General features: G+C 49.5%; 1 protein-coding gene and 1 long non-coding RNA gene across 3 annotated transcripts in view; both read right to left on the minus strand.

The window, feature by feature from the left end:
* Window positions 1-7,694, minus strand: part of INSR (insulin receptor) — a 58,140-nt gene extending 50,446 nt beyond the window's left edge. Inside the window, exon 1 of one of the 2 annotated variants that reach the window (XM_083421372.1) lies at window positions 7,135-7,694. In XM_083421372.1, coding sequence (XP_083277498.1) covers window positions 7,135-7,225 — 91 coding nt within the window. In that variant the 5' untranslated portion in view covers window positions 7,226-7,694. Of the gene's footprint in view, window positions 1-5,962; window positions 6,021-7,134 lie in introns of those variants that run through there. The other variant, XM_083421373.1, reaches the window with a different exon arrangement.
* Window positions 119-5,287, minus strand: LOC310668691. Its single transcript, XR_014506799.1, has 2 exons — window positions 3,918-5,287; window positions 119-3,877 (listed from the first exon to the last, which is right to left on the minus strand). It is a non-coding gene; the product is annotated as an uncharacterized lncRNA (long non-coding RNA).
* Window positions 7,695-15,319: the final 7,625 nt, after the last annotated feature.

Genomic DNA, 15,319 nt, shown 5'->3' on the forward strand with positions numbered 1-15,319 from the left:
CATTTGGGGGAAGAAGGCTGTCTCAAATATAAAAGAAAATATTTCTTAACATTTGAGAAATGCAACGCTGCTGTGATTTCTCCAAGTAGGCTGCAGACAGGACAGATCCCACTAATGCTTTTCTTTCTTTCTTTCTTTCTTTCTTTCTTTCTTTCTTTCTTTCTTTCTCTCTCTTTACAAGAGTTCTCCGAAGGGCCTTAAAAAACAGAAACCAAACAAACCAAACTCAGTGGGAAAGTTTTATTGAATTGTACCCAGGTCTCCGTTTAAAGCCTCCACTTTTACAGTATCGTTAATGAGGCAGCGAAGGGCGTGTGGCTCTTTACACCCTGGGTTGGTTTGAACTGGGAGTCCCGAGAGGGGAGTCGGCGCCTCTTGCACAGCTGTCGTGTGGGGGGGCTCTGGGGGGCCTTTGCCAGCTTGGTGCCCTCTCCTCCAGAGGTTTTGGACTAAAAAACCCTGGGGTCGGGGGGGGGGGGCTGCACTCCAGAGCGCCCGGAGGGCACCAGGTTGGCGAAGCCTGCCTTGCGGGGTGAGCACACGGCTTTGGCAAGGACATGAGGTTGCGTAACAAGCCTTTCTTCGCATCACTGCCATCTCAGGAGCCCAGGAAAGGGGCCTTGGGCAGCCAGACTACCGAGGTCCACTGAAGCCAGTGTTGGCAGCACTGACTGGCAGCAAGGGTTCCCTGCGGGGGGAATCCCGGCAGAGGGAATGAACCCGGGACCTGCTAGGCATACAAAGCCCTGCTCCTTCCCTTAAATGCAAAGCAAGATGCCAGTCCTCATCGTCAGACTGAAATAAGGACGGAAGAAGCTACCGATATTCTAACAAGCTCCATATTGCCCACACTGACGCGGCAGCAGAGGCGCCACCGAGAACAGAACCTGCAAGAGGGCCGGCCAACCCTTGTTCATCGCTGCTTTCTATTATTTCCATTTCTGCTCCATGTTTCAGGGCAGCACTTTCAAAACAAGGACACACACCCTGCCATTCCGCACGGGCTGGCAGCCTGCTGCGCGCCTCTACGGGAGGGAAGTCTGGCAGAAGAGCAGTCTCAAAAAACGTCTGTTGGCGCACCCCCAAGCCCCAGAACGCCGCTCCGTGTTTTGCATGGAATAACGCTTGCACAAATGTGGCCGCTTCGACGCCCGCTTTTATATATAGCCAAAGGACGGATATATAGACACAATTATACCCCTCTGTGTTCCAAATGCCACAGTCCAGAGAAGCCGTTTGGGGGACTGGTACAGTGGGCGGTTTTTGAGGGGAGGGACAGCAGCAGTTCGGGACCCGTTTGAGAAACGCTTGTGGGGAGGCCTGGAAGGCGGCGCGACCCACACGGCCTCTGCTTAAGCGTGGAGAAAACAGCCGTGTTCCTAGTTATCCCCCGGTTAAGCATTGCAGCGCGCGATGTCAAACTTTAACTTGGATGCACGTAAACACGGCCAGCAGCTGGGTCAGAAGTCACTTGCTCGCGAGTAACCTCACTGCGTGTGCACTCGCAGCAGACGGGGGAAACTCAAGGAACTGTCTCCCCTCGTCTCTCATGTTCAAAACCTGTTGTGATGTTGCTCAGCACCGGGCGGGGGAATGTTCCCCACTGAAAAGCAGCTGCTGCCAGCCAGTGTAGCCTATATCAAGCTGGATGGATGGACGTTACACAAGGCAGCTTTCACAAGTCTGAGCTCCTTGCATTCTGGCTATGTAGTAAGAGCCAGGGAAAACCAAAACTTCTTTTTCCTCTCTCTGCAAAGCCTCCCACTTGCACTTAAGAAACCAACTTTTGGGATCTCAAAAGCACGGGGCTTCCCTACACAAAAAACAACCCCCCGTATCCGGGGTAAGAAAAAAACCCAACAACTAAAACAACTAAAACAATCCTTAGCCCCGTCCAGAAGAATAAGAGTTTTGTTTTCCAGCGCTTTCAAGGAACGCATTTCAGAAAATGGCTTAGGTCACGTCCGAGGTTGCCAAATGCATTTCTCAGATCAACCGCCTCGTTTTTTTCTAACACGGGGGGAAAAACCAAAGAATGTACAACTGGGAAAAAGAGAGAAGGGGAAGAATGAAAACTGTGCAGAGTATAACGGCCACCTCCAGTTATTATGGGGTGCTTGTTTGGCACTGCAATGCCTAACTGCTTCCAAACTGACTGTGTTTATTTACTTACAAAATTATTATTTTTTTATCCCATCTGTCGCCATAAGGTTCCAGGGAGGGGTTACTACAAAACTATGAAACCAGACGAAAATAAGGTTCCAATGGTCTTTCTTTCTTTCTTTCTTTCTTTCTTTCTTTCTTTCTTTCTCCCATTCCAAATGGTAGAGGGCTGTATTAAATTTGCACCTCCCCCTCCCAAAAAATAATAATTCCGCCCTCCCAGGAGAGGTAAGGCAAGCCACGTCTTTTTCCTGAAAGTGATGCCCATCTCTGGGTTTTGCATGGGCAGAACCAGTCCGGCCTGAGAAGTCGAATGTGCAAAATTGGAAACGCCGGTCCCAGGAAATTGTGGGAGGGAAGGGGCCAGAGAGGGCACAGGCCCCAGAGTTTTACAGGCTGAACAAACAGGCCGTTTCAGCTGGGAGCCTGACACATGCACAATACTAGATTAAGAGAGATTTTCGGACTTGGTCCCCTCCTGAGGAGAACCCCTTTCTTCCTCCTTCCGCTTCTCTGGAAACGAGAGGCAGAGAGAGATTGCCTGGCAGAATGTGCTGCTGGGGAGGAAGGCCGACGAGGAACGGAATATAAAAGAGCGTGTTTCGCGGAAGCGGCCCCGATGGCGGAGAGCAAACACAACGGCTGCTGCTTCGTGTTTTGATTGGGGATAATGGCAGCTGCTTGCATCAAGCACAGAGAGAGACGGCAAATCAGCGGCCCCCGCCAAACAGAACGATCCCTGCTAATACGCGAGAGACCGTCCCTACGCAAAGCAAGGAACTTTGGCCTGGAAACGGGAGAGTTCTGATAAGCCAGCTTCCAGGTGATTCATCTCGTCAACAGGTGTCTTTCTTCCTGTTGTTATTAAGCCGCTGCTCCAAATAAAAGCCCCCCCGCTGCCGGCAACGCTCTTTCAGGCCTGGTTCTAGGAACCCGACATCGCCAGGGTCTCCGCGACCAAAATACATCCCAAAACACATCGCAAGAAGTGATGCAACTGCCCAGGAGCCACGAGGCACAGAGGGAGAACAGACTGGCCCCACACAGCTCAAACACAGCCCCAAATAACAGCCTGCCCAACCTGTAGGTCAGCACAGACCCACACCAGCGCTGCTCCCCACAGACTGTTTCGTATATATTTTCTCTCCTAGACAATGAAACCCTCGCTGATGTGTGTATCTTCCAGCTTAAAAGGGAGCGCCTTCCCCCGAAATCTGGGAGCTACAGAGGGAACTGCCTTGCGCAGAGCCAGGGCCACTGACCCCACCTAGCTCAATACTGCCTGCACTGGCTGGCAGCAGCTCTCTCCAGGATTTCTGCCAGATATTTTTTCCTGAAATTTTAATGATCGTTGCCAGGTGCTGAACCAACGTAAGAGCAATTAGCTCCGACATGGTGCCTCGGCGTGGCAGAAGGGGGAAGGACCCCCCCAAAAACTCTTACGCCAACTCTTAGCAAAGCAAGGAGCGCTGGGCCAGTCCCTCTCCTCCATTTCCTTCTCCCAGCTGCTCTGCCCCCAGAGACGGTCCTTTCCTTACAAACAAGCCAAGGTTCAAGTCCTCATGGGTCCAAACGAAGCACCGGTTTCAGCAGGAAGCTGCCTTGGGAGCAGAATCGCCTCCCTCCTGCAAGCGGCTGGCCAAGGGGGTCCATCTATCTCAGCAATGTCTCCTGCGCTGACCGACAGGAGCTGCCCAGGGGTTGTGGGGGAAAGCTTTTTCAGCCCTGCCTGGAGATGCCATCTGCAACAGAACCACGGCCCTGGCATGCCAACCGGGCCACGGAATCCAGTGTGGCACTTAATTGCTGTTATCGATGGTCAGGATGCGTGGAGAAGGAGGCCTCCGGGAAGATAAGCGCGATCTGTTTATTATCTCATGCCTGCTTTCGTGCCCGCCGCCTCTTCCGCCTTGTTACGGTTTCAGCGTAATACAGCTTTTCCTTGTGATGTTTTCGCTTTTATGCAATTGTCTCCACGTCCCGCGTGACGCCTTAAAAAGAGACACGCGCGGGAACCACCTTCCCTCTGACATTCAGAGGCATCAGCCAACGATCTTACACTTTCAGAGCATGCCAACGACTTTTCTTTTTGTACCCAGGCTCCCCTCTCCTCCATCCTTATTCCGGACATCGCGATCTATCGGTCTGCCGTGATGTTTAGCTGGTGACACATCACAGATGCCGCCCTGCCCTCCTAGCGGCTTATGAAGCCTAAACTACGTTTTATGTTATTTTATTTCGCCTGAATGCCTTCCCGTCATCTCGTACAACTGCTTCAATACTTTTGGATGCTAAGTGGCGTACAGATGCTTTTGATAACTAACTAAAGGAAACTTGCTTTGTGAAGCATATAAAAATCTCCAGGCACATAACAAGTCTTGCGTCCAAATGCAGGAGAGAATAATTCTAGAGATCTGCTCTCCATTCCTATTATTATTATTACTATTATTTCTACTCTTATCAGTTTCATTAAAGCTTATTAATCAACGCCCTCCAGGCAAGTACAAAAGTCATAACTACCACAAGAAGAGAGGGCATAATCCCAAACGGCTCCTTTCCAATCACCTGGCACTGTTATGATTAATTCTAATTCTGCTATTTACTAGCTAGTTACGGGTGACGCAAGCCCACACACGCTGACCCCGAAGCAAACCCCACTCAGGACCAGTGGATTCTGAGTAGACCACACGTCGAGGCTGCTACTACCAATTCTATTTATGCAGATACTAGAATAACGCCCACCACTGTTACTGCTAGCGTGCCACCGTAATACTGCTTATATCAATAAAACAAACTCTCGACAAGTCAAGAACGCGAATCATGGCCACTCCTATTATGGGGGAAGAGAAAAGCATCAGCCCAGAGGTCTATCCTCTTCACGTGCCGTCTACTATTATAATTGAGGCTACTCCCGGTAATACTACCAGTAGTAAAGGGAGCAATCAGCCCAGCGGTCTCTTCTCTAGACACACCCTGTCATTAGGATCTAAATCTTCTGCTACTACTATTTGCGATACCGAAAAATCACCCCAGAGGACTTCCCTGAACGTCCCGCCTTCGGTTGTGATTTCAATCTACTACTCTTTTTTGTTAGTTAATTGATACGTCTCAGAGGAGCAGCAGCCACAGCGGAGAACTTAAACAGAGCACTACAAGGACACATAGTTACGTAGAAAAACATTCCATTAATACAAAGTTACGATAGAATAAATAAAAAGAGGAGCTTCTCTGTGATCTCCTTCTCCTCCTGTTCCGCACCAGAAGCCTTCTTCCCTGAATGTCACGATGAATGAAATTTCCACAACCGCTCCCCAGTTGCAGCCCCCCAAGATCTGGGTGAGCGGCCCGCCAAGGCGACCCCAGTCTCCTCAACTGGCAGCGCTTCCATTAATCAATGCCTTGCAATCAAGTCTCCTCTCGCCATTCCAATTTACGTCGGCTACAATCTTGACCATTACGTTTTAAGTCTTCCACTACTGCCAAGCGCATCGCAGACACACAGATGGGCACCACCACCACCAACACCACCCCAGTCTTGAACGGTTACCCCCTTTCAAGGAAAATTGTAAGTCTAGTTGAGCTGGTAAAGAGAGGCAGGGCCATGGGTCCGAGCCCCACGTTGGGCAAAACCTTGCAAGGGGTCGGGCCGAGTGACATTTGGCGTCCATTGAAACTCTGCAAATTCTCGGATTCTACCAAGTGGTTGCTAAACGCATTGCAAACACTCCTGAGCGCAACTCCAAGCCATCCAAAATCACTCCGTCCCCCAATACAACCCCCAGCATCCCGATTAACGCACTGCAGTCGCCCCAGAAGCCCCCCCACCAGGCAGAACTCCCCATAACTACTGGGGGGGCACCCCAGAGGCCTCCTCTCCTCCCCACGCGCCCTCCAGCAAGTGCGGCCAGATGTTGGGAGCCCCACCCCCAGAGGCCTCCAATCGGCTGCCAGGCCCCTGGGCTTGGCTTCTGCAGCCCAGTCGGGGCCCCTTGAGGTCCGCTATGGGGCAGAGATACAAAGAGGGGCCAGGTCCAGGAAGCAAGGTTTTGAGGTCCCCCATTGGGGGGCTGAGCTGCAAAAGCCAAGGCTGGTTTTCTCCTGATACCTGCAGTGAAGGGCCCACCCCACAACTCACTGACCCTTCACCCCCCACCCCAGGAGCCCCTCGATTCTCTCTCCCTCCTGTCCATTCACCCCCACCCCCTATACCTGCCCCCCTATTCTCCCTCTACCCCATTCACCCCCCACTCCACCTCAGGAGCCCTTTATTTCCCCCCTCCTGTCTGTGCACCCCTATTCCCTCCCCATATCCCCCCTCTCTCCCCTTCTGCACCCCCCACATCAGGAGCCCCTCGATTTTCTCCCTCCCTCCTGCACATTACCCCCTCCCGTCCACCCCCTATGTCCCCCATATCCTCCCACCTGAGGAGCCCTACGATTACTGTTTCCCCCCCATATCCCCCCACTCGCCTTTCTGCACCCTCCTGTCCTGCTCCCCCCACCCCTCAGCCCCATACCCCCACTCCCTATCTCTTCCCTTCACCCCCCCACCCCATATCCTACCCCACTCGCCCCCTCCTGTCCTATTCCCCCTATATCCCCCACCCCTTCGCCCCCCATATCCCTCCTCTCTCTCTCCCCTTCTGCACCCCCCCACCTCTGGAGCCCCTCGATTTTCTCCCTCCCTCCTATTCGTTACCCCCTATTCCCCCCTATATCCTACGATCCTACGATTACCCTTACCCCCCACCCCATATCCCTCTCACTCGCCTTTCTGCACCCCCCTGTCCTGCTCCCCCACCCCTCCTATTCCCCACCCCTTCGCCCCCCATATCCTCCCCCTCTCTCCCCTTCTGCACCCCCCCCGACCTCAGGAGCCCCTCGATTTTCTCCCTCCCTCCTATTCGTTACCCCCTATATCCCCCCACCTGAGAGGTCCCCCCCACTCCCCTTTCTGCTCCCCGCACTCACTCTCTGCGAGGCCCCCTCCGGCCAGGAGGGCGAGGGCGAGCAAGGCGAGGAGCCCCGAAGGCGCCCCCCGCCGCCCGCCGGGAAGGGGCATGATGGCGGGGCACCCGAGACCCGGCGAGGAGGACGACGAGGCCTCCCTTCTCCTCTTTCCCTCGCGGGCGGCGAAGAAGAAGAAGGCGAAGGCGACGCTGCTGCTGCTGCTTCTCCCGAGGCGCGCAAGAGGCCGCGGCGGCGTCGGCGTCGCAGGCCCGCCTCCTCCTTCGCCAGGCCCCGAGCTCCAGGCCGCCGAGGCCGCCGGTAAACAAGCCTCCTCCCCGGAGGAGGAGGGACGCGGAGGGAGGAGGAGACGGGGAGGGAGCCCCCCCCCCGAGTAGGCTCCTCACGAGGAGACCCCGGAGAGGAGGAGGAGGGAAAAGGGACGCCCCTCAGCCCCACGTATGACTAGTAGTATCATTACTATTATTATTATTATTTAGTCAGCTCCCCCCCCCCACAAAAAAGGTCTTTCATTATTATTATGATTGCTGTGGTTATGTTCACGAACGTCCTCCTGGGGGCTATTATTATTACTGCTATTATTATTACTAACGCCCCAGCTGGCTATTATTATTGCTATTATTATCACTAATAGCCCAGCTGGCTATTATTATTATTATAACTGCTACTATTATTACTAACACCCCAGCTGGCCATTATTGTAACTGCTATTGCTATTATTAACAACCCAGCTTGCTACTATTATTATTATAACTGCTATTGTTATTATTAACATCCCAGATGGCAATAATAATAATAATAACAATTACTACTATTATTATTACTATTGTTGGAAGGAGAAGAACAGCTGCAGAACCACAACCATCTGGGGGGTGAGGGTGGCGGCTATTTTCTCCAAAGGTCTTCAGCGGCTTTCATTATTATTACTGCTATTATTATTATTAACATCCCATATAGTTATTACTCCTCCTCCTCCTCCAAAGGTTTTTGGTACCTTTCATCATCATCATCATCAAAGGTTTTTGGTACCTTTATTCATTATCGTCGTCATTATTATTATTACTGTTGTTATTATTACTGTTATTGTTATTACTGTTGTTATTATCGCTACCGCCTTCCTTGGTGGCTTCTACCATTATTGAAATCATTACCATTATTCTCAGTAGTTCAGCTCCTAGGTCGCCCTTTCCCCCCAAAGGTCTCTGGTGCCTTTCTTCCTTATTATGGCTGTCATTATCACCACTAGCAGCCTCCTGGGTGGCTTCCATTATTATGGAAATTAGGGTTATTATCATCTTTGTGCTGGTTGGCTATTACTATTACTACTCTTACTATTGTTGGAAGGACTGCAGGGCGCAGCCTGACTCCCTCCTTTGGCAATCTGCACAGAATTTTTCCTTAATGGTTGCCATCAATTTGATTTTAATTAATTTTTGTAATGAAAGGTTTTTAGCATGTTGCATTATTTTCTTGTTGTTAGCCACCCTGAGCCCGGCTTCGGCTGGGGAGGACGGGATATAAATAAAAATTATTATTATTATTATTATTACAGAACCATCTGGGGGTGGGGGCTATTTTTCCCAAAGGTCTTGTGTGGCTTATTATTGCTGCTGTTATTATCGCCAACGTCCATGGAAAATTCTGTTATTATTGACATTATTGCCATTAATGTTGTTATATAAAATGATGCGCTTTGGGGACTCAGGTCCCCTGGGGACACCCCCCCCCATTATTTTTCTATTATTATTATTATCATCATTGTTTCTTATGCGCTTATCAGGATATTACCCACTATTGATTAATTTCACTGAGCCGAGATTCCTTCATTGACTGGGGTTGGACTGGATGACCCTGGGGGGTCCCTTCCAACTCTGCGATTCTGTGATTTCCGGGGCAACAGCAAAGGCTTGCCATGCTCTGAGCAGGCTCCCTGCAAATCCATGGGTTTACACTGAGTAGGGCTGCTTTCACCAGGGCTTAATACCGCCGACAGGGTTTTCGCCACAAGGTTTAATATATTGGCTTTTCCACGGAAAAGGTAAATCTGGATTAAATGTGGGGGGGAGGAATTCTGGCTGGCATTTCAATGCGAAATTTCAGGCGTGAAGAGCACTCATCCCATAATAAGCACCGACCCGACTTAGCTGAATATCACCCATCCTAATTGGTTTCCTCTTGCTAGGAATTGTGGATTTCCTGAAATTATGATTGGTTCCCTTCGAAGCTAGCTGGTTTTCCTTATTTTATTGATTATTATTATTGGCTCATTACTACAGTTCCCCTTAATAATAATTAACGGCTGGCAGTAGTAGTCGTATTAACGAACATGCGCTCGCCACCTCCGGTCCTGTGGCGGGCTTAATAAACGTTAAGAAAATGTAACCATGTAAGAAATTGAAACAAATGGGCTAATTAATCGGGGGCCAAAGGGGCACTGCTTGAGTCATTAGGAACTGATCGCTAATGAGCGAGTGCGGGAAAGTATATTTATTTATGTGTCAGGACTGCAATCCTAGCCCTGCTTACTTCTGAGTAGACATAGGATTAGCTATTCCAGCTGGGGGAAAGGGGGAGCCTGATCATTTATTAATTGATTTATTAATTAAGCACCCCATTAATAGGCCAGCTTCCTATAAGTCTCTTATTGTTGACCGGAGAAATTGAGAAGAGGGCATCTGATTGCTTGATGAGGACAGCAAAGAGGATTTAAATGTATTAATTACTGCTAATAATAGGACGTGAGGAGTTAATTAACCAGCTCACAAGAACAGCAAACTGTGGCCGACCCATGTTGTAATAAAGGAGGATACCAGCAGGTTAATTTGCTTGTTAATTACAAAGAAGAACAGATTAACTATAAAGAAGAATAGATTGATGACACCTCTGTTTATGGGGTTGAATGGTTATCTGCAGGGCATAAGGGGTCGCGGGTGTTTGACGTTATTCATGGGAATATGACAACATATTAGTAACAATATTAATGCGGGGTTAATTTCTTAACTATTCCAAACCGCGAGGGATTAAGCTTTTATTCATGAGAATAACGGAGCCTGATCTGAGTAAGAATTCGATTGCGGTGAGGAAATAGCAGGGGGCGCGGAAACATATTACTGGATTAATTACACAAGGCGCTGTGCATCTATGAATTCAGAGTTGGAAAGGGACCCTGAGAGTCAATCTAGTCCAGCCCCCTGCAATGCAGGAATCTTTTGCCCAACGTGGGGCTCGAACTCGCAACCCGCTCTACCAACCAAGCTACCCCTCCGGGCATAATTAACAGGGGGCAATTAATGATTCAACATGCATTCGTTACCACGTGTTGCATATGCACTCATCCTGCTAATTAATTGCCTTCCCTTCCACTCCACACAACCACCCTGCGAGGTAAGATGAGCCAAGACGGGGGGAAAGTGTTGGAGGGGAGAGGGTTCTGGGCACCACACTTTAAGAAGGATGTGGACAAGCTGGAAGGTGGGCAGAGAAGGGCGACCGAGATGGTCAAGGGTCTGGAAACCTGATGAGGAACGGTCGAAGGAGCTGGGGATGTTTAGCCTGGAAAAGAGGAGACTGAGAGCAGATAGGAGAGCCATCCTCTAATATCTCACACGGAAGAGGGAACAAGCTTGTTTTCTCCTGCTCTGGAGGGCAGGACTCGAACTCGTGGCTTCAAGTGACAATAAAGGAGATTCCGACTAAACAGTAAGAGCTGTTCGACCGTGGGATGGACGGTGATGGATTCTCCTTCCTGGGAGCTTTTGAAGCAGAGGTTTGATGGCCATGTTTTAGTTGAGACCCCTGCTTTGCAGCGGGTTGGACTAGATGACCCTGTAGGGTCCCTTCCGAAACGCTGTGCTTCTATGTCTTATCATTCAGAGGCGCACTGACCGTCAGAACATAACTATGGATCGCCTCCTCTTCTGCGAATTTTGTCTAATCCTCTTTGAAAGCCGTCCAGGCTGCCAGCCCTCCTCGCCTCTCCAGAGGGCAAATTCCAGGGGTTTTAACTCTGCGCCGGGCGAAGCCTTGTATTTTGTCTGCCTCAGAGCTTCCAAAACACGAAGCTTCCTCCAGTTTCCTTCCCCAAGGGAGCCGGGTTTAAACGCAGGGACCTAAGGCTGTTTTGGCCCTTTGCAACACTTGCAAATCCTTTGCAAACTGATTTCCTGGCAACCGAGGGAGAGAAAAACAACAGAAACCTCAGCTGCCTGACTTGTGTTTATTCTCAGCGCCCGCAGAACATATGCCATTATTATTATTATTGTTATTATTGCTATTACTACTACTACAGTGGTTCCTTGGTTCTCAAGCTTAAGTCCTTTCCAGAACCAAAGCGTTCCAAAACCAAGGCGCGCTTTCCCATAGAAAGGAATGCAAAACGGATTAATCCGTCCCAGACTTTTGAAAACAACCACCAAAGCAGCAATTGAACGTGGATTTTACTATCTAACGAGACCATTGATCCACAAAAGGAAATCGATAAACAATGTACTGCAGTCACACAGTAAATCAATCAGTAGCTGAACTGGGTTCCACACAGTCACAAAAACAAAACAAAAACGCAAAATAAATAGCAAAAACAGACTGACTTCAGCGTAACACTCAAAACGGAGCACGTTCGGCTTCCAAAAAATGTTCGCAAACCAGAACACTGACTTCCAGGTTTGCAGTGTTTGGGTTCCAAGTTGTTTGAGAACCAAGGCGTTTGAGAACCAAGGGCCCGCTTAAATTTATTTACAGTGGTACCTCGGGTTAAGTACTTAATTCGTTCTGGCGGTCCGTTCGTAACCTGAAACTGTTCTTAACCTGAAGCACCACTTTAGCTAATGGGGCCTCCTGCTGCTGCCGTGCCGCCGGAGCACGATTTCTGTTCTCATCCTGAAGCAAAGTTCTTAACCCGAGGTACTATTCCTGGGTTAGCGGAGTCTGTAACCTGAAGCGTATGTAACCTGAAACGTATGTAACCCAAGGTACCACTGTACCACCCTATACCTGGGGGTCTCAGGGCGGTTCGCAGAATAAAATCAAGATATAAAACCACAAAATATCTAATTTAAAAACAAAACAAAACTACCACTCCCACCTGCCCTACACAGCTGGGAATTGTAGTCCAGAACATCTGGAAGGTGCCCGGTTGGGCAAATCCTGACTTTGCCCTCCTTGCCAGGCTGCCTGGGAGCTGGTTAATTATATGAAAAGAATGCAAGCTATTAACCATAAACCCAACCTGTTGCCCAACCCGCCACATGACCATTCACAACACTGGCCTGCATCCCATCAGCCGGGCATGACTCAGAACCTCTCTGCCACCGTGCGCCCTGGATCCAGAACCGGGTTATTTATTAATTTCGCCTTATCGCGTTATTAACCCCTCAAGACACTCCCTGCTAAACTCAAGGGCCCTCACTCGTTCCTCTTCAAAACCATTTCCTTTTTTTCTACATAATTTTTATTAAATTTTCTGTTTCACTTTAAAATGCTCCTTTTTACATCCTTCAGCTGTCAACGACTTCCCTTCTCCTCTTTCCATTTTACATATCATAAATCCCTGCATATTTTACAAAAACTGTACCATTCGGTATTCCGTTATTGCATCCATCAAAGCTTATTTACCCCCCTGAATTTATCTTAATGCTGCTGGCGTTTTCAGCTGTGCAGTTATTTCCCATATATTCAATAAAATCCAGTTTTCTCTAAACGTACGTTCGTCTGGTTCTCTTATAGAATATATTACGTCTGCAAGCTGCGCATATTCCATCAATTTAAGCTGCCGTTCTTCTTTGGTTGGGACCTCCCTCCTTTCCCATTTGGCGGCTAACGAAACTCGGGCCGCAGTAGTGGCAGACATAAAATAACCTTTTTTGTCACCCGGGTCTTCAAAACCATTTCTCCACCGCTAAACCACATTCAGGGAAGCCTCCGGCTTAATGGGTTAACAGTCTTATTACTCATGCACAGTTTGGTTTTCCTGTCTTTCGTTTTGCGGTTTGCAACCTGCGCTAAAATAATCCTAACCCGGCCTATCGTTCAGGAACCCCCAAATTTTATATATGGCACCCTGTAATGTTTTCTTCCAAAACGTTCGGGGTTTTTTGGGGGGTAGACTTTGCCGTGTTCAATGTCTTCCTCCGTAGTTGACCTTTGTAATGTTTTGTTTTGAAACCTTTACGGTAATGTTTTCATTTCCTGTTCATTAATGTTGCTTCGATTGCATACGTTATAGTTGTTTTATTTTTTATCCTGGATTGTAATGGGGTATAAATAATAATAATTATTATTATATGTGCTGTCAACAGCTTTGAGATTGTTTTTCTGGAAGATATAAAGCCATATAGAAATGAACTGAATAATAATAATAATATATGACAGCCTTGGGCCTCCAGGCAGAATTAAAAGCTGCTGCCATTGCTAGATAAGACTAGCATAGATTCGCAGAATTGTAGGACCCCCAGGGGTCATCTACCCCAACCCCCGGCAGTGCAGGAACCTCAGCTAAAGAATCCCTGGCCATACAGCCTCTATTAAAAATAAAAACAAGGGAGGAGGCAGCCCCACGGCCAAACGGCTCCTAACATTCGGAATAACTTTCTGGAGTCGGAATCCCATTTCTCGCCCTTTGAATCCATTGGTTCAGGTCATCCGAGAACAAGCTTGTTCCGTCTTCCCGTTCCCCTTCAAGCAGGCTTTGGGCTGACTGACATCCGATGCCCTTTAAGAGTGTGTTTTTTTGGGGGGGGGGCTCATTCTTGTTTTAATTTTTATTCTGGTTTTATGTTGTGAACCACCCTGAGACCGGCGGTATACGAGTTTAATAAATCATAATCAATAATCCCAGTTCCTGCAAACTGCAGATAGGGGGAGTTGTTGTGTGGGGTCCGCCTTGCTGGCTTCAAGGTGGGGCCCCTATAACAGGATGGGACCCCAAAGTCTTCTCTTACGTTCTCTGCAAGGGTAAATCGAAGGGCACCAATTGCCCTTTAACCACCCTCGGTTCGTAGTTCAACCAGCTGGAGCTGGCTTGACCGACTGGGTGCCAGCCATCCGAGGCAGGAGGAGAACGCTGCCCGCAATTGGAGGGGGCGGGAGGGGGGGGTCACATGCCAGAAAGTGGCCTCAGCACCTCTGGGGACAGAGCAGCCTGAATGGGGCAGCTGTGCCCCCGAAGGACCAGGTGTGCAGCCTGGGAGTCATTTTGGACTCACAGCTATCCATGGAGGCGCAGGTCAGTTCTGTGTCCAGGGCGGCTGTCTCCCAGCTCCATCTTGGACGCAGGATGAGACCCCACCTGCCTGCAGACTGTGTGGCCAGAGTGGTGCCTGCTCTGGTTTTCTCCCGCTTGGACTACTGCCATGTGCTCTCCGTGGGGCTCCCTTGGAAGGTGACCCGGAAACTGCAACTAATTCAGAATGTGGCAGCCAGATTGGGGACTGGGAGTGGAGACCATATAACACCAGTCCTGAAAGACCTACATTGGCTCCCAGGACGTTTCCAGGCACAATTCAAAGGGTTTGGTGCTGACTTTGAAAGCCCTAAATGGCCCAGTATCCCTGAAGGAGCATCTCCACCCCAGACACCGGGGTCCCTCTCCCGAGGGCCTTCTGACGGTTCCCTCCCTGCAAGAAGCGAGGTTACAGGGAACCAGGCAGAGGGCCTTCTCGGTGGTGGCACCCGCCCTGTGGAACACCCTCCCCATCAGATGTCAAGGAGATAAACAACTACCTGACTTTTAGAAGACATCTGAAGGCAGCCCTCTTTAGGGAAGTTTTTAATGTTTGGTGCTTTATTGCAGTTTTAATATTCTGTTGGAAGCCGCCTAGAGTGGCTGGGGAAACCCAGCCAGATGGGCAGGGTATAAATAAATATTATTATTATTGGCTCTCCATGGTTTTGGACTCCCAGCCTTCCTTGGAGACTGGCCTTGGGGTCTCTTGCATGCAATGCAGGTGTTCTGCTGACCTTTCCCTGTGGACGTTTCTGGCGTCAGGCCGCTCGTCCCCCTAGGATCCTGAGACCCTCCCTGCCCCAAATCCCTTGGCATCATCACTCACGCAAAAGAGCTGTTGCCGCTGGTGAATTTCCCCTCTTTCAGCTGTCACCTAGATACCACCCCCCCCCACACACAAACAGTAACTGGAATCTGGTTGCCAAAAGAAATTATATTCTTCCCGTCGCTGGGAATTCTCAGGGGCAA

The sequence above is a fragment of the Podarcis tiliguerta genome, assembly GCF_965153285.1.
Source record: "Podarcis tiliguerta genome assembly, chromosome: 18".
In the NCBI taxonomy this organism is placed as follows: domain Eukaryota; kingdom Metazoa; phylum Chordata; class Lepidosauria; order Squamata; family Lacertidae; genus Podarcis; species Podarcis tiliguerta.